This window comes from Salarias fasciatus, chromosome 15 (genome assembly GCF_902148845.1).
Source record: "Salarias fasciatus chromosome 15, fSalaFa1.1, whole genome shotgun sequence".
Taxonomy (NCBI): Eukaryota; Metazoa; Chordata; class Actinopteri; order Blenniiformes; family Blenniidae; genus Salarias; species Salarias fasciatus.
Genome location: NC_043759.1, coordinates 24,082,274 through 24,110,217, shown reverse-complemented (window position 1 = coordinate 24,110,217; position 27,944 = coordinate 24,082,274). Strand labels below are relative to the sequence as shown.

Genomic DNA, 27,944 nt, shown 5'->3' with positions numbered 1-27,944 from the left:
GGCAGAGGGAGGGAGGGGTACTGAGACCGTCGCTGTCTGGAGCCGCTGGGGACACACGGAGCTGCCAAGGTCGGCTGAAGCGCTGCTCACACCTCGACTTCAACGGCACCACCCTCCGGAGGCGCGCCGGTGAGTTTTCTCCGCGTTTAAACCGGCGTTTGGAGCCCGGGTCAGCGCCGCTTGGTGTCGGGCCAAACTGTGTCAAAACACGGACTGTCAAAAGTAGTCCAAGCTAACACTAGCTTCTCTGGAGCGAGCCTGCGAGTTACCGGAGAGGATTATGAGCTCTTTTATAGTGAAGAGACTTTATTTAGTCACTGTTCAGTGTGATTTCCGTCCTGCTGTTGTGGTTTTGACCTGTTTTCCAGGGTTTACTAGACAGCAGCACTGGCTAACAGACACTGGGGCTAGCCCTCAAACTTAGCTCCACTTCATCACATCCACTTCCATCCACTTGGGGTTTTCTTGCCCTTGTTGCTTCAGATCCTGTCGATGCTTCCTTGTTTTTATTGACAGACTTCTAAACTAGTATTAAAACTTGTGAACATCGGTTTATGGGGAGTAGAGCCTCTGTTTTACCCTGCAATCACAGCGCAGAGTCCACTACAGGCTGATAACAGCACACAGTTCCCCCACAGGCAGGTGGCTGGGATGATATATTCACTTTCTGGTGCTGTGAATCCAGAAATGGTATTAAAACACAGGTCAACTGAGCATGTTGGCCCCAGTGTGTTCTCCTCTTCTTCATTTTGACAGGAGATGCCAGTGAGTCTGCTCCTCCTCCTGTGTTTTACAGTACTATACTGTATTTCAAGCATGAAACAATGCCAGTATTTTATTGACTATGAATCACTGAAGTGGCCAGATGTGGGTGGTGCCTACTTTCACTCTGCTGTTTGGGGAATTGTATTAGTCATGGTTTGATTCAGCAGTCTGCTGCACTGACATGTGCAGCGCAGCAGCAGGACTGAGTGAATGCTGAGAACTGACCACGTATTCCTGGCTGTCGTCTTTAAATTTGAAAGCAGTTTGAGGTGCCGGTTCTCTCAAGTGTAAGAGGAATGTGCTTGATCATGGGCCCCAATGCACCGAAATGGCGCGCTTTTGTTCCAGAGGACATACAGCAACAGCTGCGTGTCCCCACAACTGTGTGTGTGTGTGTGTGTTTGTTCAGTTTCAGTCAGTATGCCAGGCAGTAATTCAGCATTTGTGGAATGCTGGGTGCAATGTGTGACTTGAACAGGCTGGACAAAGGCTGTTCTGAATGAACCTGGTCACTCTTGAGTCAAGTTGAAATACTTTGCATGTTTCTTTGCATTGGCTGGCTGCGCTGTGCGAGTCAGTATTCTCTCTGTAAACTGGGGAACAAGCAGGGGCACGCAGGGCTTTGTGTGGCCCCAAAGGGAAGGCACTATGTCAGTTTTTCTTTTTTTAACAGGAGTGGTTACATATGATGGAGCCCTTTGTCTTGTTCCGTGTGGAGAGACATACTTTACACCACATGCAGAGTTGTAACACAGACTGTATGAATGAGCAGCTAACATTTCAAGTTAAACTCATCTATCAATGTGTATTCTTTCTTCTGTGCCTTCTGTGAACTCGATACACACATTGCTGAAAGCAGATTGGTGCAGCTAACGGGCGAACACTGAAAAGAGCAAAAGACGTGTCAGACTGGACAAATTTGACTTGGCAGAACCTGAATGCAGCGTGTCTGTGTTGACTCGACCGGGGTTCTGGCAAAGCAGCGTTGCTGTAAAGATGCTAAAGTCTTGTGTTTTTGAAAAACAGGATATGGTATGTTTGACATTGTTATCCACATTGCGGTTTCTTTAACCTGCTGCTGACTTTCAGGTTGCCTGAGGCGAGCACGCGGCTTCATTTTTCTGTGTGGGTTTACGCTTCTGCTTCTTCAACACGAGCACTGCAGTCGTGTTTGAAGGAACTACACATACACACAGATGCATGAACGTTTTATTTTTCATCTACACAGAATAACCAGCACAACTTCTGGTGTGCTCAAGCCAAAGCTGCAAAACCGCCTCATCAATGCATCACCTCTGGGTGAGGATTTGTGTCGCGGTTAGGCAGATATGTTGGTGATACAGGGTGTGATCACTCACGCTGGTGTGGGAACCGTGTTGACAAGTCAGATTACAACTGAGGCTGATTAATACTGGAGAGGAAAAATAACAGACATGTTTGTCTTTTGTTTTTTTTCCCCCACAAAGGTTTTGGCGGGTGAATTTATAGGAGGATGCGTCAGCACAGAAAAGGCAGATTACTGCTTTTTACATTGTTAGGATTTGGAAGTTGATGATGAGGGTTTTTTTTTTTTCTTTTGTATATCATGATGTTCACACTGGCCAAAACATTCAGTGTTTGCTGCTCATAGCATTTTGCATTCCCTTTAAACTTAAGAACTATCCTGTCTTTATGAATAAAACTGAAATTGGCTCGATCCTTCATTTTCAAGGTAGGTCTTTATCTGACGTCTGTAGCTGGAAGCCACACCTGTTATTTTGTCTCAATTATACTTATAACAAATTCCATAGATGCCACGGCGCTGCTTTGAGCTGCCACCAGGCAAGTCACAAGCGATTTAATGCTCTCGGTTCAGCTCTTCTCAAACTCTGGGTGAAAGTGCTGGCAGCAGCGATTTCACTTCACCAGAGTACAGCTATGAATCACAAGTTGCTTTGTGATGCTGCATGAGAAATCCCAGAGGATTTCCTCCTGGCATCACACCACTGCCAAGTTTAATATCTGGAGGTTTAAGCTGAACAAGCAAGTGGGAAGCTTTCCGCTATCGTTGCTTGGATGCTGATGCCAGCTGGAGTTAGCCTGCGGCCTCGAACGACGCTCTTTGGCACCATCGATCACACGTTTGTTTTCACGTTGGATTTCTCCCGAAATCATCTGCTTTCTGTTCCTTTTAGTGTTCAGTCGGGGGGATGAATGGTGAGAGAGAATCGTTTGAAAGAAATCCCCACACTTTAAAATCTAGAGCCTACCTGGAACTTTAACGTGGAAAGCCCCAGATCAAGTGTCCAGACGTTTGCACCTGCGCCGTAATGTGGAACATTAGGGCATGTTAGCCTGTTGTTTCAAAATAAGATTGAAAAATTGAACATGTTGCAACTCTTTCCAAATTCTACTCGAGCAATAGTTCTGTCTCCATCTGTTTAGTTTCTGCCTCCAGTGGGTCAGTCTGTCCACGGTGTTTATTTTAATGCTGTAAGACATGTCTCGAATTCATGGTCATCTCAGTATCGACAATAAAAACATCACAAGATTGAGCTCAGCTGTGATGTTTCTGTTTACTCTGCTGTGCAAATTCAAAATGAGATTTTAGTCCTGGTTCAAAGCACAAAAATCAAGGAAAATGACCCAAAACAACAAATTCTTAAATTTTTCACGGTGCTCCACAACATCACGTTTCTCCTGACCCCTTTAAAAAGATTAGGATCCTCTAAAAACGGTTCCTTCTGCTGGAGCCGTTCAGGCAGAACCGTCTGAGAGGTACAGCTTGAGGCTCTTCTCCTGTTTATCAACCACTGATCACACAGTCGACTGTGGACCAGAGGCCACAGCTGACTCAGCCTGGGCTGGAGCAGAAAACAGGACAGACTGCTCCCTGGCTCCTCAGATTGTGTGTATGAGGACGCCACGAGCGAATCCGACCATGAAAATCGTGAGAAGAGATGAGCACCTGTTGGGTGGGATGAGAAGCTATAATTCCAGCTATCGAGGCCCCGTTTGTAGCCGTGTGAATGGGGTATACTAGCATTTTTTAGTAGATTTTACACATACACAGATTATAATCCAGAAAATGTAGCGACGTTCTGGGGTGTTGCCGTCGATGATTTTTTTCTCAACACAAGTGGAACTACTTTCCTTGTGAGTTTGATGGTTCTGATCTTAGCTTTGCATCCGGACACAAGGAGCCCATTCAGCGTCAAACACTGGCAGAGCAGCTCTAATAAACCTCAGCTGTTTGGGAAGCCTACTCTCAACAGTTTAAAATGCTTTTTAACACATTACCGTCGGTGTAATGTTCCCCAGCCCGCTGTTTTTATTACTCACAGATAATTAGTCCTTTGTGTCGAGCAGACTGTTGCTGCACATTGCAGTGAAACACACACACACAGAAAAATCCAACTTCCTGTTTCACGCCGGCCTGCTCGTCTGCCCGTGTGTTCATCGAGCGTGTGCACGGCGGCGCTGCCTCATGACCCCGCACACTTCCCACTCACGTTTCACTTTTTATGCTCGCATCCTGTCGGCGGGACGGCGGCTCTCAGTAAGTCTATTTGCTGCTCTGTTTCACGACGCCGACTGCCAAAAGAAATGGGTCTTTAACGGCCAGTTGTGCCGTGTTTATTCCCTCTCGGCTTCTCCTGTGTCTCCCCTCACGTGCTTTCTTTGCTATTTTTTATTCTTGGCCTCGTGTGACCCGGCTCGGTTGGCTTCGTGCTGCGTCACTTCGGATAAGTAACCTGTTCTCGGGGAAACCTGAGCGATGCCACGGCGGGGCCATTTAACATGCACAGCCATATGCCCGATCGATCTCGCGGAGACTGCTCTCCGCGCAGAGCTTCCACTGCGTTGGCATTTTGTTTATGCACAAATGCCCAAAGCGCTGTGCTTTCTGGGCCACTGGAAAATTGGAAAGCTTTTGGAAAATGTGTTGCAGCACAAAAGCCAGGATGAAAGTCACGAAGCCTCCAGACAGAAAAAAGAGAAAACAGAACTCAGTCGTTCTTTTGTGTCTCTTCTGACTTCTGCTTTGCGGCTTCAGCTTTTCCAGTTCGCCTCTTGAAGTTGGCTTTGCCTGCGTGACGCTGTGAGTCTGTGAACGCCGCAGACGCACCGCTTTAAGATCTGTGGCACACTGGATGCATCACTCGCTTCGGCGTCCTGACAGAGCGACTCTGCAGCTCAGCCGCGCACTCGGTGATCCCGGCCGGCGCAGGGACACGGAGATTTACAGCTGTTTATTGTTGAGGACGAGCGAGCAGTCTTTATGAGAGGAGGTATCAGGTTGTTGAAGTGGACTGGCGTCACGCTTCGGCGAGAAGAAGGTTACGGCTCAGAGAACGAGTGGGAGAGAGAGCAAAACAGCAGCAGCAGCTCGGGCAGAGTGCCGACGGTGTCCACAAATGTCCTAAAGTCTTAAAGATTGTGATCGTTTAGGCTCATTTTTAGTCAGGAAGGCATTTACCGAAACACCTTTACTGTTTTTTGGTTCAGCTCTGCAGTCTCCTAAAACATCATCAGCTGTTTTTTTTTGTTTACATCCTTAATAAATGTAAAATATTAACCTTTTCAAACACTGTTTAGTTTCCAGAGAGCCTGGACTGTCATCGTCAAGTTGTGCTGTGATTAGAGACGTGTTGAAGGTTACTCAACGACCAAATTAAGCCATTTACTGACGAATAATAAGCAGAGGGTTGTCATTAAAGTTAAGTGTTTTGCGCTTCTGTCTGGAATGGGTGTGAGGTACTTGCTTCTTTTTTTTAACTGCAGATAATTGTCACTATTTTTGTTGTCCTTAAAGTGAAAGTGCATTGTTGTTGCGTTTTCCATTCTGAAAAATGTGCTGTACAACAATGTAGTTTTCCTGGCTTATTCTTGGTTCGTATTGGAAATCTTTGAGGGAGACGACCCTGACCCCACCTATTTATCAAAGTGTTTCCTGATTTTGATCCATAGTTGGTAAACAGAAATGAAAATGTTCAGCTTAGCTATAAAGTGTGTGTAAGTGGAGCACTTCCTGGATGAAAACGTGCCACAAATGTCTGATCAGCGCTCTGTTTGTGCTCCTCTGTTGATAATCCAATGCCGTCCGTAGACCAGACAGTGAGATTTACAGCCCGTGTTTACGCACAGCAAAAGCCACAAAAGTAAAATAAACAATAAAAAAAAGTATAATCATCAAGCCAGTTGGAGTCGATTGAGGTCAAACCTTATCTCTGAACATTTTGAAGCCATTATACGAGTCATTCACTGAAGAGGCAGAGCTTACAGAAGCCCATAAATTGGTAGTTTTCAGCTGGACCACCCCGGTGGTCAGTTGCTGGGTCAGTGTAACACTTTTAGCTGAAATAACTCAACCCATCCCTGTAAACTCACACCATTCATTTCTATGGAGCCCATTGCTTTGTATGTTGCGGAGGTGCAGTTAAAGTGTTTATTATTCCAGAGACTGCAGCAGCTTACTGTGGACTATCAAACATCAGTGCCAGAGTTAGTCCGTTAATGATTTATTCACGTACAACACACTGCTTTGCTGTCATGTCTGCTGCTGGTCAGAGCGACAATGCGATCAGTCAGCAGTACACTACAATGTAGTTTGACTGTAGTTCCACCAGTGGGTGCTGCTGTGCAGCAGCAGCGTCTGCACCGTTCTCAAGAAGCTGCTTTTTCAGTGGCTCCGACCTCTGTCGTTTTGCACTTTCACTTGAAAGAATTGAGCCTGCAGAAATGATGGCTACTGCTGCTCCCAGTGCTAGCTAACCGCCGTCTGAGGAACCTAATGGGAAATGTTGATGTGAAACGCTAACCTCAAGGAGCAAGAGCCGTGAACGTCCCTATTCAGGACTCGACCACCAAACAGTCGAGCAAGCGCAACTGAGGAGGGCATCAGGTCCGATTAAATAGTGTTGTTCAGTGTTGTCACAATCGGTGGCTGCCCACTGTAGTTTGAGTAATAAACCTTTGTTTTTCTCCTCGGTGCTCCACCCATTGTCCACCCACAGTGTTCTCACCAAGTCCAGGGAGAGACTCTCCATTAGGTCACTGCTATGAGCCACTGGTGTAAGTTTCAGTAGAACTCCTGTCTGGGTGGTGTTGATTATATTTACTGCTACAGAAAAGGACGGGGGGGGGGGGCTCATTTTAGGCAACATTACAACATCTTCTCTTGTGATCTCTGAAGATTTGGTCTGAATAGTAAACATGACAACTCAAACTTGACTACAAACACTTGAACTGGAACAGATCAGGTCGATGCTCTCACTTTTAGGCGGTTTGCGCTGCAGCATCTTTATGTTAAGATACTCCTACAGCCTTGCTGCTTCCATTGACTTGGCGTGGCTGCACCTATGAGAGGGAGTCTGTAGTGGGAAGGGCTGCTCGATGCATTCACGTACACACTGGCTAACACTAGTTTCACACAAGACTCAGTCACACACAGACATGGTTCCCTTTGTATGGGCATTGCTGTTGACATGCAGGGCTCGGCAGAACAGAAGTGCCATTGAACAGAGACGTAGGAGGAATTTCTACGCCTGGAGTCCCACTCTATGAAGCAAGAGCTGCTGGTAGCCAGACAGCCTTCTCCCTCCTCCTCCTCTCTGAATACCAGCCGCCCTCCTTTATTTTCCTACTTGCTTTTTTTTTCCCCTTGATTTCTTTTCCTCCATCCATTGTTCTCTTCATGTACTCTTGCATGCCTCTGCAGTCTCTCTCTTTTTTTTTTTTTTTATCCCACTTTTTCTTTCTCAGCATTGACGGAAACCTCTCTGAGATGTTTACTACAGCCCATCTCAGCCCCCCCTGCACAGCTCCTGAACAGTAAATATGTGTACTGTGAGTTTTTGCGGCCTTTATCTGCGTCCCTCCCTCTCTCTCTCTCTCTCTCTCCCCCTCTCCCCTCTCTGTGCACCAGAGGCCAGATGTGGAGGAGGGATAGTGGCGAGTTTGTATTGAGCAAGTGTAAAATGAGGCGGCGGGCCCAGCTGGCTGCAGCAGAGGACACGCAGTGGCCGGTGGAGTACCGCCGCACCAGACTCGACTCACTGCCTTCCCGTCACGGGCTCGGCGAGACGTACGGCGTCTGAGCGGGTCTTGATGCTCGGCCTCCTGAGGCGTTCTCCAGTGTGTGTGGAGCAGTGGTATGTGAAGCAGACTGTAAGAGGGGCGGATAAAGGAGGTCAGTGATAAAGCGGTGGGAAGCAAGGCTGCCATTGTGGCGGTGCCGGGCAGGTTTCCCCTTCCCCACCCAGCACGCTCTGTCTCCTGCCTTCCAACCGGCACCCTCCACCCCTCCCTCTGTCGCCTGCTCCCCCCCCCCAGCCTGTGCCCATATTAGGGCAAAATTCAGCCAAGCTCCCCTCAAGCTGAGCTCAACCCCCCCAACACGCCCTGCTGTCACACTTGCTCCTGCAGAAGGAGCCCGAGGGAGACGCAGCTCCCTTAACCTAATTTGAAGGCCTGTTTTCTCTTCCAGTCAAAACAGCAGAGGGATTTTAAAAATGGATGCTAAACGACAAAGCCAGTTGTGTGTGCGCATGTGTGTGTGTGTCTTTGAAAGGGCTGGTGTGTTTGTTTTTGTCATTTTAGATGGCCGCCCGTTAATGGGCTTAACTTGAGGAGTGGTGGACCGTATGCCACATGTCGACCGATTCTCTCCGAAGCGTCTCATACATCGCTGCACATTATACGTCCCTCAACCTAATGGAGCTTAAGTGCCTCCACTTATGCTGCTGATGGTAGGTTTCCATTTTTAAGGGAGGTACAGTACACCCCGTAGCTGTGCGCTGCCATTGAATCCAGCGATCAATACATTTTATAGTTCTAGGGTTGCTTCAAGGTAAAGGCAACAGCTACACTGCTTTACACTGCCATACTTTTTATATGCTCTTGTGCAAATTGGACTCACTCAAGCCTTCTGTGCCATCGAGTTTTGTGTAATTCAAGAAGAACTTCCTCTTTCAGCTTTTACATTTCCATGTTGTAATAAATCTCAAGCCACATCAGATTTTTTTAGCTTATATTGGTGTGTTAAGTCCTAAACTAGTCCATTAAGTCCGTTTTTCCTCGTGTTTGATTTGTAATAGATGACAGTACACACACTATTTAGGCTTGATAGTGCTCTGCACACACAACACTAGCCATTAGCAAGCTAGCAATTAGCAACCTAAAGGTACAACAAGTGTTACTGATTTGTGCGCGGCATACTTTGTGTTGCGGCTCTCCGATACATCACAATATCAATTACTGTAAAAGACTCACTGATCCAAAATCATTCAGGGTCTTAATATTTGGCAGATGAAGCCCAGCTGCTGTGGTGCCTACCTTCTAGATCGGAAAATAAACATTCCAAAGCACCATGACATTAGCATCCTATACAAGTGCTCAACGCTGCATGTCGCACGTTGGCCTGATTTTATGCAGCCCCACTGTTTCTCCTCTATGTACAGAATACCTCTTGGCTTTCACGTCCGTCTGCGCCGTTTACATTCAGGAGGAGATCATCATTCGTGTGTGCCCGACTTTGAAAACCTGGATTTCTGTTGAGTTTACATGCTCACGTGTGCTTTCAAAGTCCAGTTTTTGTAGGTGCGATGAAACTGTAGTGTGTCGGATATGGTTTCAGTGAATAAAGGGTTGAACTCTTCCTGAACCGCGCCGCAGATTCCGGTTCAAAGACTGAAACTGCTTTGTCTGGTTGAGGCAAAAATGTTCAAGAAGAAGAAGAAAGTTGGAGCTTAACCTGGCTGGTGTTTCAGCTCAGTGTAGGGTTTCTTCTCTGGGTGAAGCAGAAGCTGCACATCTCAAGAACGCTGCCATGCTACCTCAGAAGCTGGCTGCATTGGTATGGAGACACACCTGGTAAACAATTGGTTAGCGCCTGCCAGTCATTTTCCGAGAGATTCCCAAACAGAGGTTATTTTGGTTCACTGGTGTTTGATTTTGGTTTCCTCCGGTTTACACAAAGTGCTGTTCAGAGGAAATGGTCTGACTTGCAGACATGAGAAGCGGCGGCTTAGCGAGCAGACGTTTTAAACACCAAACAGTTTAAACCTGCAGTGTCGCCTCGCTGCTGGAGAAGCGCAGGTCCTCTGCTGTCAGGTGGAAGTGTGGAGGCCATGCAAAAGCAGAACAGTGAAAAATGTACTGTCGGCTAGTGCATTGTGCTTTTTAAACTAAGTTTGGTATGAACCATAGCGGTAACCACTAATTACTTTCTGTCAGACTAATAATATTGTGAAAGAAGTCACATCACTTATAACACAGTCACTGACACAGCAGAGCAAGGTGCTGATTGGAAGCACAAAACCATCTAAGGCGTGTTTTCTTTATCTCTTCTCATTTATCTGCGGGGCTTCTTACTCTGTTTGACTCTGAGTGGAATTGCAGCCAAAACATTGTTGAATTATGTCGCATTAAAAGTTTGGTCCAATGGAAGCTTTGTTCAGAAAAGCTTTTCTCTTTCACCTGAGGGCTCATCTCGTCGTTCCTGCGACTGCTGTCCTGTTTATAGCATTTACTGAGCATTATCATTACGAGAGCTCTGTATTTTATAGGTTGCCAAAGTAGCTCTTGACTAAACTTCTTCAAATAAACAAAACGTGCAAGCGTTGGCCAGGAGTCCTGTTCCTCCCTCTGGGATTCACTGCAGCACCAGAGGCTTTATAGAACTGAATTCTCTGTGCACACAGCAGTGCTGGGTTTTTGTTTTCTCCTTCATCTCGCTTCACGTTTAATGATTTATCAGCTAATTTGTTTTGTGCATGACGCAGCAGAAACAGTAGCTCCTCCCCGTCACGCAGGTGAGCACGCTCAATTAATCGGCCGTAACGCGGAGATAGCAGACTGTAGCCAGATTCCTCGAACCGCAGAGCAGGTTCAGCCAGCTCAGAAATGTGGCGGCGCTTCCTGGTACAACCGATTATGTTCAGGGACTCCAGGGTTGTGGAAACGAGCCATTCGTGACGAGATACTTTCGATTTGATGACAAAATATCTCAACTTCAGGATTTCTAAATGAGCATTTATTTATTTATTTAGAAGCTAATCTGATATGCTGTGGAAAAAGTCAGTGTAATTGTGCAATAAGCAGCGCTCTACCAGCCTGAGAAATAAGAGGAACTAAATACAGTTCCCACACGTTTCAGGGCCCCTGGAGGTTTTTTCCACTATGTACAGAGTCTGTAGAGTGAAATGAGCGATCACCTGATGAATGAAAGCTTTCCCTTGCAGAAGTGTGAAGTCAGACTTCCTGTTTTAAACGTTGAAACACACTATTGACTGTAACACCTCCTAATGTGAAACACTCCGTTTCATTATCGCTGCAAACTCAGTCTAATTTTGATAAATAAATTCACTTTTTGTCACACATCTGATCCGGTGAAATATTCAACCTTGAATCTGCTTTTTTAAATTCCATGATTTATAGAACGAGGGGAGGGAAACGGTGAGAAGTAATTGCAGGTGCTGTCCGCCACGCTGCAGGGATGTCCGCGTTCCCCCCTCTACAACCACCACAGCCCCCCGAACCCACTGAGCGGAAATAAATCCATCATCCATCCATTCATCAGCTGTTGCCATGCAGAAAAGAAGAAAGACGCTCCAGACAAACACACACACACACACACACACACACACACACACACACACACACACACACACACACACTGGGTGACTCCTGGGAGCGTTGCTCTCTTCCAGCCCATTGAACCTGCATGAAGGATTAACCCTGGGTTGAACCCGTAGAGGGCGTCGGCAGAAGGCACGTCGTCCTCAGCCAGATGTGCCTCCCCCCCCTGCTCCCTCCTCCACCCATTTTCACCCTCTCCATCCTTTTCAGATGGAGTCTTTTTCGAACTTTTGTTATCGAGGACGTTCTTCCCCTCCTCGTTGACAAGGGTTCCACCTGGGATTTGTCCCGAGCCTTTTGCTCGCTCCCAGACTCCCACACCAGCTGCTGTTGCGTGACCTGGAGTCATGTTGGAAGTGATACGTTTCCAGAGGTGGATATGATGCTCGCTCATGTAAATAATTGATTTCCAAGTTCAAACCTGTGTGCGGGAACAGCTGTCACGCTGTCTGCGCTCCGTGCCCGGGCCTCCTGTTGCCAGTTTCGTGTTGGATCAGTTGGACAAAAGCAATCTGGCTTTCAGTGGCCGCTGGGATTGTTTGATTCTGCCCGTATCTTTTCTAAACAACTCTCCGTTGTCTCTTCTGCAATACTTTACACTGTTAACAGCCTGGCGATAGACTAAAGCCAGTGCTGAGTCAATATTCTGAGCAGTGCCTGTGATACTGAGCAGACGCTCGCCGAGCTCTTGCAGCAGAGGCAGACCAGGCTAATGGGATGCTAATGCTGTGAGTAGTGGCTGAAATTAACTTAGTTTCACTCGTTGAGAGTATTAAAAAAAAAAAAAAAGAAAAAAAGTGAGTCCAGTTATCTGTTCTGTTACTGACTCGGTCCACATGGGCGTGCAGAGGCAGAAAGAGTAATTTAATTTTATTTTAGCCCCGAGCACTTCTGTTAATCTGAAGGCACTTTGACAGACAAAAACCCAACTATTGTTTAATTTCCTGATTGTGTAGCGGATTTTAGATCACAAGATTTAATAATCTCTAACTCTTTATTATCAACTCTCAGTCTCTGCTCCGATCCGCCTTCTGAGTGTCGTTCCCCTCTTTTTTCCCCACATTTCCTGTCTGTCCCGGGCCTGTCCAAAACAAGTTCAAAAAATGCCAAGAAAACAGAAATCTGGGTTTGGATCCAAAGTGGGTCATGCCCCCATTCTTCCCTCAGGACAGGAAAATGATTTGACGGAGTCCAAAAGGAGGGACAGCAGTGCTGCTGTGCGTCCCTTCTAGCATTCTTTCTCTGGTGGAAGTCGAGAGCCATTGTCTCACGAGCTCGCCTTTTCAAGGAAGCATTGTATTTCCAGTCTGCTGTGACAGCTTTGCGTGTGTTTTCTTGGAGGGAGCTCTCCGAGGAGAGTTGTTCAGACTCTCATGGTCTCGACAAAATGCTGTCTGACTGGCTTCATGTCTTCCTCTCGCTCCACGCTGTTCCCTGAAAACACACAGGATGTTACTCTGCTGAGTTTTTCCGTCTCCACTTACTGCTGTGAAAATGATACGGCTCGTTTTACATCCAAAACAGGAGCCCAGTATCTGCACTGGTGTTTTGTTTTTTTTATAGATGTAGGTCAGTGGTAAAGGCTAACTTGAGTAAATATCCTCTTTTCCTATAAGGTGTTTTCACTTATTTAGCCCGTTCTGGTTTCATTCCAGTGCAGCTTCCTGTGCATCGAGCCAAGTGGGGAGACTTTTCCGATTTTTGACATGGCATTATTTTTATGACTCACTGTTGGCTGCTGTAAATCCTCTCTACAAAGAGAGCTGAACAGGTGAGTCATCTCAGGTTTTAAATAGTTTTAGCAGATGCTCGTCAGCCAGCATAGTTGTTTTTGGCAAACTGACATCGGCATCTCGCAGGGTAGGTTTCAAACTATGTGTGTTCACTGTTTTCTTTCTCTTCAATTCGTTCGTATGCGTTCAGTAATTTATGGAGTGCTCGGTGGTTTGAGGTTAATATGGGACGCGTTGTGAAAACACAGCCGATGCGAGCGCCAGATAAGTGGCCCTCATGAATGTTCGCTGTTCTGCTCCATTAAACTCCCCGAACTGCGAGATGTTGAGTCTTTTGTTTTCCTGTGTAAACTCTGGCTGGAGACCATTAAAGCAGGGTTTTCACTCGAGCCCGTCGCTCTCAGGTATTTCGAGTGTTTCCACGTTTGCACGCTTCAGCGCAGATGGTATCGGCGCCTTTCTGCTTGTCATTAAGAACAGTTGCTTCTAGCTTGCTGGCGAGACGCGATCAGACAGAGCATCTCCTGCGCCGCATGTAGAAATGCTTCCAGCTCTTCCGTCGACTTTCAGCAGCGACAGCTGACTTCCCGCAGCAGCGTAGAGTCGCCGGCGTAATAATTTGGCTCCGTTTCCTCAGGTTCTGTTGGTGTTTTTGTGGCCCAGCGTGTTTGTGTTTCTTCGGCAATGCCCCTCCTCCCCAAAGATCACCGCTGTCATTTTCTTCTCGTCCTCGCCGCTCGCCACCCGCCGCCCCTCCCCGTCTCTTTCCACCCAGTAGCTTTAACAGCCTCTTCGTCCAACCAGAAGTGACAGCAGCTTTCAGATCACACCTTCCCGTTTTTCGAAACGGTCAAAGTGTCGACTCGCACGCGTCCCCTCCAGGGCTGTCCTGTCCCGCCGCGGCGGGCTTCCCCCTTTTAACGGACGCCTCTGCTGTCGCCGTGGAGACGGACGGTTCTCAGGCCTTTGTTTGGGTGGAGGTATCACTGCGTGTCTTTGCACTGAAGAATCTTCCAATCAAAAGAAAAACAGTGATTTTCTAACTTTTTTTTAATGTTTTTGATGTTTATATGAGAGTGATAGACTGGAAACTGATTTTTTTTTTTTCCTGAAAAGTTTTATATTCATCATCATAATTGTATAGTTCAGAAGTTTAACCCATTTATTTCTATTAATAGTACATTTTTGTCATTTTTGATTTCTCGCCCATATTAAATGACATTTTGATGATTAAAATCGGGAAGTTGTAACTTCCTTACTGAACTGTAACTCATGATCAACAACACAAATCTTCGTGTCGGAGTGATTTAACGCCCACAGCATGTAGTTTAAAAAGAGAAAAAAAAACAAAAGAAGAAGAATCTTTGTTGCTCTTCAGTGAATCACGAAAGACGACGCCGTCAGTTACAGTTAAAGCTCACAGATGTATGTCTGAAAAAGTCATTACTCCGGAGTTTTCGAGGTTTTTATTAGAGCGCTTATTCATCCACACGACCTGATAACAGCTGTTGATGTTGAGATGCCGCGGCCCCGCTCACTGCTTTACACTGGGAAGTTAATGGGGCTGTTTTTTTTTTTTTATTATTATGTGTAATATTCCTACGGGTCGCTGGAAAATCCCATTCTCGCTCCGGATTGATGTTTCCTGAAAAAACATGTTTATTTTTTTGGCGAGTCTGCGTGGATCCCCCCCCCCCCCCCCGAGCGCGGCCTGGCTCCACCACCCGCTGGGATGACTGACAGATTTACGGGCCGACTGACTCGCTCATCTGCTCGACGTGTGGTTACTGTAACGATCGGCTCGGCCCGCAGGGATCGCCGGCTGCATCTGCCTGGCTTTCCAGCTAACGCCTGGCTTTACGCTTTATTTTTATTTAAAAATTTTAATGTGAAGTGATGTTTTTGTACTCTGATTTTGATAATGAGCTTCCTGGTTAATTGAAGTCATGATATTCAGTTTCACTGTGGAGATGAGTCGATGATAGAAAGCGGAAGCGGCGTTGAAAGGGAAGGAACTAAAACGATAAGTGATTTTTATGTGTCGAATGACTTCTGGAGAGCAGAAATGAGAGGGAAGTTGGACGCCTAATGAAAGGAGGAGGCGTGATGGAAGTGTCTGCTCTCTCCAGCGCCCAGTCTGTGCCGTCCACATGGCGCTCTGGCAAGCGTGACTTGATAAGATCCAGACGGGACGCGTGAAGTGTGTGTGTGTGTGTGTGTGTGTGTGTGTGTGTGTGTGTGTTTGTTTGTGTGTGTGCAACCTTACACCTCTGTTTGTGGCTTTCAACAGGATGAGATGTTGCCTTTCAGAACACATGTACACCACCATCGGTGGTCGATTTGGCTCATCTCGTCCTGTACATGTGTTAAGTAAGTTTAAGCAAGACGCTCCACCACAACAAAGTTATGATTTGGTAATGAAATGAGTATAAAAGTGTGTAAATTTGGGAAACCAAACAGTAAAATCAGCATTTACTAGATTCTGTTTTTTGCGAATATGCCCTGCATGTTTCCTATATCCGCAGATGAGTGTTGGGTTGTGGATGAAGGTATTTTGGACCGTTCCTCTTCAAAAAAAAAATACCTCAACTTCAGTCAGGATTGATGGTTTTGAGACACAATGTCAGGTTCTCGATCACGAGACGACACGAGATCTCAGACCTCAGAGAACTGCCACACACGAACCTTATAAGGACAATATCCAGTGCATCCATCCATCCATCCATCCATCCATCCATCCATCCATCCATCCATCTGCAGCATCGTATTCTCTCCTTCTGTTCCTGGGCAGACTCCAGTGAAGATGGCTCAGGCTCATAATAGGTGGAAAAGACCTGTTTAGAACTAAATGTGACTTACAGACTTGCAGTCATTTGCAGCCGTGATGTTTTTATTTTGTTTTTCTTCTTTGATTTGATTGAACAGTCTCAAACCAGAAGTGGTAAGAAAAAAAAAAAAGCCCCAGTGGTGTTGAAACTAGTGAGTTGTATTATGCACTTTAGTATCTGAGTAAGACCAAATGTGTGTTCACTAGACAGCGTTTCAAGTGAACACACATCGTGTTTTTCACTTCTGTTTCAGAAAAGCATTTACACAGTCATGTTTTGAAAGTGACGTCCACTTCTATGGGAACGGCAGAAATGCTGAAAAAGAGCCACTGGTTGTTTTTGTAATGAAGCCACACACACATACACTCACACACAGAATAATACTTTCTAGGCGTTAACGATGGCGAGCAGGTTTCTCCCGTTTACATGACGGCAGAATCGGAGTGTTTCCTGCAGTTGCAGAATCTCCACTCTGAAGCGTTGTTGTTGTCGTCACTCCCCAGTGCGCCGCCTTCGGCTCACTCATACAGCTTCAGCTGGGTCCTGGTGGAGTGGCGTAAGATGTCAAAGTGGTTGTGGTCCAGCAGCGGCTGTGGAGACTCTTCATGTTGTTAAGTTTTAGTTTCAAATTGGGGAAAGACTGCTGTATGATAAGTTGACCACAGGAGAAAGGCTGACTCGTGCTGTATGCTCAGATACTTATCTTCTTCTAAAAATAGAGAAATGGTCTTTATTTAGAAGGCGCTATCAGCCTGTGCTGATGTGTTGAGGGATTTGCAGCCTGCAGAGTAACGTTTCAGCAGCCGGATGTTGTAAAACTCCAGAACACATTCATAAAAAGCTTCAGTCTTCCAGTCAGACCTCTTCATAATTTAAAAGTTCTTTCTCGTCACTGTAAATTCTGATCATTGCAGCCAGCAGAAGGTCCGTCTAGACGGCGGCGAGCAGCGGTCTGCAGAGCTAATGGTTCGTTCTGTAGTTCTCAGCAGCAGAACGTTACGTCCAGGTTCCTCTCTGCTCGGGGAACGCAGCGCCGAGTGGAACATCGTGCTGAGCAAAGATTAACATTTTAATTGTGATTAATTGCAGATTTTTGTGTCCTTAATTGCCATTAATTGTTGAGTTACATGCAAAGCAGAATTTATAGGTAGTGTATTGTGTCTTTTCATTCTGGAATCATTACAACAAATGTGCTTTTAAACAGCAGGGCTTCTTTTATACAGTTGCAGTTTTTATTTTTTTGCCATAATACAAAAACTTTGTCTAAAGCCATTATGATCATAATCCTGGATTGACCTGAGTTAAGACCTTTTTTTTTCTGGAAATGGGTTTGAAAAAGTGGAATTGTCTTATATTCAGGGTCTGATATTGATGGACAATAACATTTTATTAACCACCAGCTGCGCAAAATAAAGGTCAATACTCCAGAAAACTGACCTTCATTAAAACAACAGAAAGAAAGCTGTTGGTTGTAACCCAGCTGTGTCAAACTCATTTTAGTGCAGAGAGAAATGAGAGCAGGTCAGCCCAGTGAAATGAAAGCACAATAATGCACAAATGTTTTAGTGCAGATAAACAGAATTCATGTAAGAACGTGGAATATCCTCATGCTCGGTTCAACCGAATACCGTGAAATGTCTCTTTCAACACTGAAAACACATCAATCACTGAACGATCGTCGTCTCCCAGGCCGGACTGGACCCTCTAGGAAACGGGTTTTTCCCACACACCATATGTTTGACACACCTTGAGGCTCATCTGACAGGATCTGAAATATTCACCGTGTTTAAAGCTCTGAGTCACGGAGTCAGATTAAACTTTACGGCGCCGTGTGTGTCATAAACATCAGAGTGAAACCAGTCTGAGATTATACATTAGTGTGGAAGTTCCTCCTGTTATTAGTTTATACACAGCACACCCTGTGTGTGTGTGTTAAAGTGTGTGTGTCCCGGCTCTTTTCACAGCTTTGCCCTCATTGTTGCAGGGTCTCCATCCAGTCTCCATTAGCCGCTCCAGCTTGTCAGGGACATTTAATACTCCAGTAAACATGCAGCACACTGAGGCTTAATCAGCTTTTTTTTTTGGAAATGACAAGCGGGTGTGGATTTCACTGCTGAATAATTCAGCAGCGTGTTTTGCGAAAGGGACTGAGTCTGTGTTTGTTTTGTGAAACGCGTGCATGTGGCTGCATGAGGGGTGAAAGTTGATCCTCCACCTGTCCGACTAACCCTAACCCAGCCCAGTGTTTCTGTGTCTGAATCCCTCTTTTCTCCCTCTCATTTCAGAGACAAAGGGAAAGCGGATGATATAAACAGCAAGCTGAGCTCCTCCGCCAGAGAAGGTACATCAGTGTTTCTCAGAATTAGCAGCATAAGCTGCCACATCAGCCCAGCAGCAGGGCTGCGGTTTAGATGATTATAGCCCGGATTAGCCTTAGCTTGTTGCTTTAAGTCCCGAACGTTCTCCCTCCAAAGCTGCTGAAGTGTTAGTTCTCTGGAATTTTTAAAGCTCTGGCACTGTTTAGTTTATTCTGCATTGTTGAAAACTAGGTCAAAAAAGTACTGTTTCAACAAAAAGTGGCATCAGTGCATCCTCCAAGTTAATATGTTTAAAAAGCTGTTAATTGAATCATCTGCATATAAGTTTAACTTCATGAGAATCCTACAATCAGATCTGATGTTTAGAGCCGTACGGATCACAACCTGAATGGAACGTTTGCACACAGTCTTCAGAGTGTCCTGCATTAGCTCCACGTTTGTGGGGTTTAAAGTCTTCCAGTGCCGACTGACTGTTGAGTTGGAGACTGTTCAGACTGGTTGCTCCTCTCGCTCAGAGGAAGACATGCAGACATCAGGGCTTCATTTTGGAGCCGTTTTAATTATAAAGCTCAAATAGCCTTGAGCCAGCCGTGCAGACTGCGGCAGCAACGCTTGAATTGAGGCGAAAGGAGCGCGGCGGGCTTCACGGAGGAGCGTCTTGAGTTTTAGTCCCAGCAGAACATAACAGGACTAAAACTGCTGAGAGCTCTGATCAGACCCGGCAGAGTGACAGTCCTCTTTCTCACAGACACGAGGGATGGTTTCACACTTTCTTCTCTTTTAATCCACACTCAGTGTAAAGGAGAACGGTGTATTACTGCCACTTCATATATGCCGTTTGTGTTCCCTTTAATTTAACTGATGACGGCTGCTGGTAAATTGTATTTGTGGCAGGAAAGTCAGATGTTTCCACACTGTGAGCCGGCCGCTGAGATATGAAAGAGGAAGGGTGAAGGAAAGTAAATTCCCAGTGTTATTTTTATTTTCCCAGTCCTGTGTGAACGTCTGAAGGGGACTCGGCTGACGCTGATTTATGACGGTAGAAATCAGACTTTGTTGAAACAGTATTGCACAAATCCTTTTAACTTGACTGATAGCTCTGCTGACAGTGAATTTCGTTTTGTTTTACTCTCTTTGAGGTTCCAGGGCTTCTCTGCACTTGATCCTGTCCCATAAATATACTGCTGAAGTTTGAGACTCCTGAACTGTAGTATTACCAGTATTGTTATAAAATTCACACATTATATTTAGGATTTGTCCGATCGCCTCAAAATGACACGTGAGGTGAGGAGTGGGAGATTTATCTGTTCATGTGTAGCGTAAACTTCCTGTGAAAACTCACCCCGGGTATTTGGGTTGTTTCCCCTGAATGGACGTGTGCGGCGGAGGTCGGCCTCTCGTTTCGTTCCCTCTTCAGAAAGCAGAAGAAAAAGCTGCCAGCCGAGAGTTTACCTGAGAGGAGCGTGAAACCCCCAGCAAGCCGTCGCCAGGCGTCCGCGGGGATTTCCGTTTGCTTCGTAATGTTTTCTGGTCAAATAAACCAGCGTTCTCTTTCTATCAGAGTAAGATCTGGAATGCCGTCCGATTCAGGAGATCAATCCCATGATGCTTTGCACTGATTGGCTGTTGGTGATAAGCACACCCGCTTTCACCCAGAAGCCCTGCTGCCCAAAAGATGGATTAGTTTTTTGAATTTGTGCCTTTCATCAGTGTGTTTTCCTCCCTCAGAAAGCTTTTAGAAACAGTCTGAATCATTTAAACTCTATTAACCAAGGTTCCAGCAACCTTTATGACTAAAAATGTTCATTTTCCACCAAAAATAATTAATCTGCAGCCGCATAACCTTGATGTATAGTTTTGTTCTATTCTTTAAAATTGCAGTTGATGCTGGCTCTTTGACATTTAAGATTTATCATTATGAAATGTTGACATTTTATTACGTTTTATGTCTTTCTTTTTAGCTCCTTTAGCCACTGTACCGTTACCGTTTACGACACGATTTCCCTTTTAGCGCTTTTAGTTATTGTAGTTAATTTATTTTGACACAGGTTTTTTTTTTTAGATGTTTTCACCATTCAAGCAGTTTTACCTTTTTAAGCCAATTTTCATAGTTTTAGTTTAATTGTTTTCCCGCTTAAGCCATGAGAGAGTCTCTGAAAAGCCACGTGATCCCAGGTTAAAATCAGTGTTTTGGTGGTTTCTGAAATGCCGGCATTGAGAGATTAAAAGTTTTGTTTTTATTTTTTTCCCCCCCTGCTGTAAGTGTGTGTTTTATTGCCGTCTGGTTAACAGGAGTCTGAAGCGCTGCTGGAGAAATACGGAAAGTAGTGCTGAGAAGCTCGTAGCCGCGGGTCAGACTTCTGAAAGCTGAGCCTCATGTACCAACATGACACCATCCCTGCACAGTCTTCTTCCCTGCAGCCACAGCGCGCCCGTGCACCAACGCTGCCCCCTTGTGGTCAGAGCAGAGCCTCTCATGAAGGCCTTGCAGCAGAATGATGCGTTGCGTTCTAATGTATGTAGTTCCCAGTAGGAGTTGTGCAGCCTGTTGTTGCGCAGACCTCCAGTCGGGTTTGAAGTTGCGCAGAGAGATGAACGCCGCGTTTGGAAAGTGGGCGACGGCTGGCTGGAGGCGGCGCAGAGCGACGCAGTGTGATCGTCATGTGCACGCTGCAGCACAGAAGCCCCTTTGTTGTCCCCGCTCTCGGATCGAGGCGAGCCGGATGGCTCGGTGTGAGAAGAAAAGACGGGATAGCTTCTGGAGGAAAATGGATTTGTGACTCCCGGAGCGTACCATCCTCCCCTGTCTTTAGATGTAGCATCGTGCCTCCACCTTCTGTGATATGCTCACCCTGTCCCTTTTCTCTGTTTTGAAGTCGTAGTTCAGTGAGTTGCTGTTACTCCAGTGTGTGTGGCTGCTCCCTGGAAATTGCTGCCTCCCTACCTCCCGCCTTCATGCCTCCAATAAAAGCTTTACAGAGTGTAACTGTAATTGAGGAGTCGGTCTGCGCTGCGTTTAGAGAGGTCTGCTTCCAGGCGAGCAGGGAAGTCTCATGTGCTCTCTCAGCTTCTTTATCTGACCAGGAAACACCAACACCACTCAGGAGAAACTCAGTCAGACTTTGTCCAGTCTGCAGGGGAATTTAGGCTCCATAATGTGATCGCCACATTGCTGGATTTGCCTTGCTGAATATCAAACGTGTTCCACACACACACACACACACACACTTCAGCTTAAGGTAGAGACGACCGGTGTGTGTGTGTTGTGTGTGTTTTCACCTGCTTCTTGTTATTTCTCACTATTTCAACCATCAGGTTTGCTGGAATGGGTAACCTGCTAAAAGTCCTAACAAGGGAAATAGAGAACTATCCACACTTTTTCCTGGACTTTGAAAGTAAGTGTCCGAGGACCCGAGCCGCCGCTGCGCCTCCTGCTGGTGGTGGTGGGGAGTGAAGGGAGCCGTTTCCCTGGAGGCTCGTCGCTTCGCCGCTCCGCTGTCCTCCCGTTTCCCTCTGCTCGGTGGAGACCTCCTCCTCCTCCTCCTTTCCTCGTCTCCGCTGGAATAACATTATTTTGATGACTTTTTAACATCGCGCCTCCTTTTTTTTCCTCTCTCCTCTTCTTCTCTTTCTCTCTTGCAGAAACCAAATGGGGAATCTGTTAAAAGTGCTCACTTGCACAGAGCTTGAACAGGGGCCAAACTTTTTCCTTGACTTTGAAAGTGAGCACAGTTTCTGCCCTCTTCATTTCCCCTCCTCCTCGGGTCAGAGGTCAAACCATTCAGCCAGAGTTTGTCACTGCTCCTCTTTTACATTTCTAATGTGGCCTCTGAAGGCAGTTATTATTATAATTCCTGATTTATTTCAGTACATTTCTCGTTCTTTTTTTTAAAAAAAAAATAGAGACTCTTTTCTCCACGTGTCACTATAAAGAAGAATGGGTTTGACCTCTGACCTTTGCTCCCGGCCTTCACTAACTGTCTGCACGTCTCTCTTTGTGCTCTTGTGACAGATCAGCTGCACGCACATGGCATCCTGTCATTTATTAACATTGTAATGATCATGTGATTGAACGGTGTGTTGAAAGCGGCGGCGCCCAACCTGAGGGGTGGGACCCCCTGTAGGGCCGGTAGGTGGTGGTGATGGAGGTCACAGAGGGAATAAAGTCAAACTCTCCACAATCAAACTACCTGTTTACTCAACATCAACTCCAATAACTCAGTTACTGCGCATGTATTTCATGTTTTTAACCCGCTGCCTCCTGTAGGAACTAAAAAAAAAAAAAAACCAACAGCACGCCTCCACGTTGGCATTTCAGCTGCTCTCACAATGCCGCCAACCTCAGGCTTTGTTTACTCAGCGCAGAGGAAACGACGGGAGTGGAAAGGTTTTTGAAATGCAAAGCAGACCCCAGACGCAGTTTTTAATGTCAGCGGCGCTCTATATTTAGAGCGGCGCTCGTGAGCGCCGGGCGGCCAGGAGAGCCCAGAGCGCCGCGCCACGTTCTCCTGCAGCTGCTGCAAACCCAGATGTTTTTAGGTTATTCCCCCAAAATCTCACCCTTTAAATGGTCTTTCCTGTTCTAGATCTCATAGTCTCTCTCTCTTCACACACCTTTTGACGCCTCGGTGTGTTTAAAAAAAAATAAAAAAACAAGATAAAGCAGCTTCCTGCACCGCTTAAGGCGAGATGCAATAAAGGTAATTGTCTCCGGTGTGTATAGTGTTTCGGAGGAGCCGTCCAGGCTGGAACGCTCATCGGTCCAATACTGCGCAGAATCTTGAATTACAGGCGTGGAGACGGACGCCCGAGGCGGCGGAGTTCAGTCGCACACGGTCTGAAATAAACGCTGTGAACGAAGCGGCTCGTCGCGCTCGGCGTTCTTCATTCAGCCACAGATCACGAAAAACCTTTTCAGTCCAAGACTTTTTGCTGCGTTTTGGGCGTCTGTTGCCGTGACGACGGTGTTTGGAGTCGACGAAAACGCAACTTTTTGAGAACGCCTTCCAAAGTGGAGCGTTTTGAAAACACCGTCGCCACGGAAACAGGGGAAAATACAACTATTTGAAAATGTTTAGGCAGCAACGGCATCAACTATCAGAAATGCTGTAAACATCGTTTTCAAAACGTTGTCGTGTAAATGCAAAACTCTCCTGACACCAAAACACTGAATTGATGAGTTTTGATTTTAAGTAGAGCCTGAAGCTTCTGCCTTGTATATCGATAACCGTTGAGCTGATGTGAGCGTTGTTGTTCGCCGTGCGCCTCAGACGCACAGCCGACAGACGGAGAGCGCGAGGTGTGGAACCAGGTGAACGCCGTCCTGCAGGACTCCGAGAACATCCTGACCGGCCTGCAGGCCTACAAAGGAGCCGGGCAGGAGATCCGAGATGTGAGCCCCGCTCGCCGCTCCCGGTCCCACGGAGTCCGGAGCGCCGGCCGCCCGGTCCGTAACCCGTGTGTTTGTGTCTCAGGCCATCCAGAACCCCAACGACCTCCTGCTGCAGGAGCGAGCCTGGAACTCCGTCTGCCCGCTGGTCATCAAGCTCAAGAAGTTCTACAGCTTCTCTCTCAGACTAGGTGTGTGTGTGTTGTGTGAGAGTGTGTGTGTGAGCGCCGGTTCCTCCCGGACTGGACTGAGAACCTGTCCCGGTCTGTGCAGAAGAGGCTCTGCAGAGTCTGCTGGAGTCCCTGACGTGTCCGCCGCTCACGCCCACCCAGCACCTGGAGCGCGAGCAGGCGCTGGCCAAGCAGTTCGCCGAGATCCTCCACTTCACGCTGCGCTTCGACGAGCTCAAGGTGCGAGCCGATCCGGCCAACCACACACACATTCAGGAGGTCAAAGTTCAGGCGCAAGAGCTTCTAACTCGGTTTATATTTAATGCAAATCCATTACAGTTATTGCACAAAGTGTATCATTGATCTCACCCTGCGTGGGATTATTTCTGTATTTACCCACAATCCTTTGTGCACTAGCGACTTCTTCTCTCGTTTTGGCCTCAGATGAGAATTCCTGCCATCCAGAACGACTTCAGCTACTACAGACGGACCATCAGTCGAAACCGGATAAACAACATGAACGTGAGTTTTCCCCCCAAAACGACAGCCGCAGACTTCAGTCTGGACCCGCTCAGGAGGTCTGAGGGGGGATGGCGGCGGCACGGCGCCGTGGATTCTGCTCCTGACCTGTGTCTGGCCCACAGCTCGACATCGAGAACGAGGTCAACAACGAGATGGCCAACCGGATGTCGCTGTTCTACGCCGAGGCCACGCCCATGCTCAAGACGCTCAGCACCGCCACCACCAACTTCGTGACGGAGGTGAAGCCGAACTGACAGGAAATAGACGCCTGCTTGTTTTTAGGGCTGTTGAAGAGCAGACAGGAGAATCTCTGCTCACAACTTTAGAAAATCCCTTTTTCTCGAAGCCTCGTTCTCCTCAAATCACAGCAGAGTGTAAAGGGACGGGATGCAGAGCAGCTGTGGAGCCGATTGACCTCATTCAGGGTGGAATGTGAAATTTAAGGTTCTAAAAGTTCTGAAGATCAGACAAGTGATCCAGGAAAAGTCCAGATTGTGTTTCTCCTGGGGGGGGTCAGCAGGTCATGTGAGAGAAACCTTGAATCAGGAGGTTTTTGTCAACAAATATGTGTGTGTGTGATCCGTTCTGCAGAACAAGACTCTTCCGCTGGAGAACACCACAGACTGCCTGAGCACCATGGCCAGTGTGTGTAAGGTCATGTTAGAAACACCGTGAGTTCACACACACACACACACACACACGCACACACACCACATTCAGATCAGATTCTTTTACAGTATCAGCTGTTTTATAATCACAGTGTTCCTTCTCTTCCTGATCTCTATGTTTATCCAGAATTAAGATCAGTTCTCTCTCAATTTAGAGCAGTTTGATCAGTTTTTGGACATTTTACCTCATTAATAAGATTAAAGAACTCAGATTATTAATGCAGTGTGATTGTTTCAAGGTGTGTGTGTGTGTGTGTGTGTGTGTGTGTTCAGAGAGTACTCAAGCCGTTTCAGCAGCGAGGACACACTCCTGTTTTGCATGAGGGTGATGGTGGGAGTCATCATCCTCTACGACCACGTTCACCCCAACGGAGCCTTCAACAAGTCCTCCAAGATCGACGTGAGACACACACACACACGCACGCACACACACGGATCAGTGTGTCTTTGCTCCATGCTGCCACTCACACTCTGCTCGTCTGGTTCCCCAACAGATGAAGGGCTGCATAAAGGTCCTGAAGGACCAGCCGGCTGACAACGTCGAAGGTCTGCTCAACGCTCTCAAGTAGGTCCATCCAGCCAGAAGAACGACGGCTCAGCATCAGAAACACACACACTCAGAAACACACACACACTGAACGTCTCGCTCATGTTGTGTTTTCCTCCCCAGATTCACCACAAAGCACCTGAACGACGAGTCCACTCCCAAGAACATCCGGACGATGCTCCAGTAATCTGTCCCGTTTCTCTCTTTTTTATATATATATAAATATAAATATATAAATAAATATGAAGAGGATCACGGCTCTGACCTCACATAAGATGTATATGTTTACATTATTTAAAAAGAAAGGACTCGATGTGAATACTCGTGTGTATCTGCGTCGTCATTCCCTCCAAGTGAGCAGAGCCTGAAGGAGAACCCGGCGGGGCGCCGGCAGCCTTACAACAACATCCACAGCACGGAGAGAAACCAGGGAGGCAGCAGAAAAATGTCTTTTAATTCATCTTCTTCATACCAATCCTCTTTGTTTCAAAGCTTAATCTCTGTGGGGGTTTTAAATTGTGTTTTTCTATCACAGATGAAGTCGTGTCGGTCAGTGTTCTCTCTCAGACGGGGAAGCTTCCTTTTGTGTGCGAAGGGCTAAAAACTCAGAACGGGTGACAGAAACCAGTGTTTTGTTTTGTTTTTTGTTTGTTTTTTAATGCTTCAGCTCTTGTTTTTGTGTGAACCTGTTGAAATGAATCCACTGTGAACACAAAGTGTGAAAAGACAATAATGGAGAGAGAGAGATGTCGACCTTGTACGTTTCTGCAATCAGTCTGTTTTCTATTTAACTTCATTAGTGACGAATAAAAGCTCCTGAGCGACGGTTTTTACCATCTTTGTCCAGTTTTTCTGACTTAATTCCGTATTTAAGATTCTGATGCGTTACTATATGCAGGACTGTGATCGCCATGGTAACCGGTATCAGTATTTCCTTTATTTCCAATTCAAAAGTGCTACTGGTGCTGTTTTAGATCGAAGTTAATGATTAGTGCCTTCAGAGTATAACAATAAAAGAATAAAATTATTTGTACAATGCTTAGAGATCATGCATTTTTCCCTTTAAGCACTTCTTTCTGGAAGAAAACATTTCAAAACATGAGAACGTGACTGTTGTTTTTAGCAGAGTTGAGCCATGATCTTCCTGAACTTCGCACACTGATGGACATGAAACCATCATCTCAACAGATCCGAGTCACAACTGACCCAGAAGCAGTTCTAAACTGGTTGAACACTTTTTAATGTGTTTCAGGTGTTTTGACTGCTGTGATGATCAAACAGGTAAATTATGTTTCAAACACACCATGTAAAGGAAAAAAAAGAACCAAATTCAAACCGTTTGGCTTCATAAACTTTAGGAAATACTGAATGGATCAAAATGGCACACACGTTTGTTTTTTTTCATTATAAATCAGGAAGAGTTGCTGCAAGTTGTTTCAGGTTGATATGAGCAATCACACCTTCAACCACTGGAGGGCGTCTTACATCCCAAATATTAACATTCAACAAAGTGTTGATTTGCAGAAACGAACAACGTCAGTTATTCCTCCACAAGTCCGAGCTCTTGTAAAAGGTTTCATCAATTCTGCCCAATCGAACGCTTTTTAATGTGAGAATAAAGTATTTTCCAGATTATCTTTCTGGTCAAGTGACCTAAATATTAAAACTATACCATCTGAGGCCACTAGATGTCTCAGTGAGACAACAGAATGATGCTACAGGGCCAACTGGTAGCCTCCAGGAAGACTGCATTTCACTTAAAATGTGAAAAAAAAACACTTATTGTTTTAAACTCTGGAGTAATTTTCAGCAAAAGGCCAAAAAATTATTTTCTTCAAGTAGAAGAAAATTTAGTAAATCATTTCTAAGTTTATAATTTAAAGTATTTCAATCATATCCAGGTAAAAAAAAAATTCAACTTTTCATGTGTTTTTCTTCATTCCAGCTGCTGTAAACTCCCCTCAATATCTCACAAACATAATGTTCCAGCTTCTGAATTCACTTTGGATCAAACTGATGAAGGAAATCAGCTTCAGTCGTGATTTACTGATCGTGTCGGCTGCTGTTCTGAAACTGGCTTTTCCCTCTTTCCTTCAGTTTTTCGAGAGAAACAACTGGACAATCCACGCTCGTGTATTATTTTCTATAAGTTTGTTCCGAAAACCAGAGAAAAACAGAAACACCTGGGGACCAGTTAAGACATTTTATCGATGTAAATTCTTTTTTAATGAGTTAACCATCGTCCTTTGGTTTTCTCTGAACTTCACCATGTTTGGTTTGAGGCGGATTAAAACGTCAGGAAAGCACAACATTGCCTTAAAAATGGACATCGACAAAAAAAAAAATGAAGCACATTTGAATCTAATATCAAGTGCAATTACTCC

At 46.0% G+C, this 27,944-nt stretch overlaps 1 protein-coding gene across 5 annotated transcripts; it reads left to right on the top strand.

Annotated features, from left to right (window-relative positions):
- Window positions 1–27,944, top strand: fam49a (family with sequence similarity 49 member A). Of its 5 annotated transcripts, XM_030110400.1 has the most exons (13): window positions 1–129; window positions 18,232–18,287; window positions 21,907–21,986; window positions 23,535–23,656; window positions 23,739–23,844; window positions 23,927–24,063; window positions 24,268–24,345; window positions 24,468–24,584; window positions 24,937–25,016; window positions 25,287–25,413; window positions 25,508–25,578; window positions 25,684–25,746; window positions 25,791–27,944. In XM_030110400.1, coding segments are annotated over exons 3-13 (975 nt in total). In that variant the 5' UTR covers window positions 1–129; window positions 18,232–18,287; window positions 21,907–21,913; the 3' UTR covers window positions 25,792–27,944. The 5 variants fall into 5 exon arrangements, with proteins under 5 accessions (XP_029966260.1, XP_029966259.1, XP_029966261.1 ...); XM_030110399.1 differs by having other exon boundaries at window positions 25,684–27,944; XM_030110401.1 differs by lacking the exon at window positions 21,907–21,986 and adding an exon at window positions 21,580–21,659 and having other exon boundaries at window positions 25,684–27,944.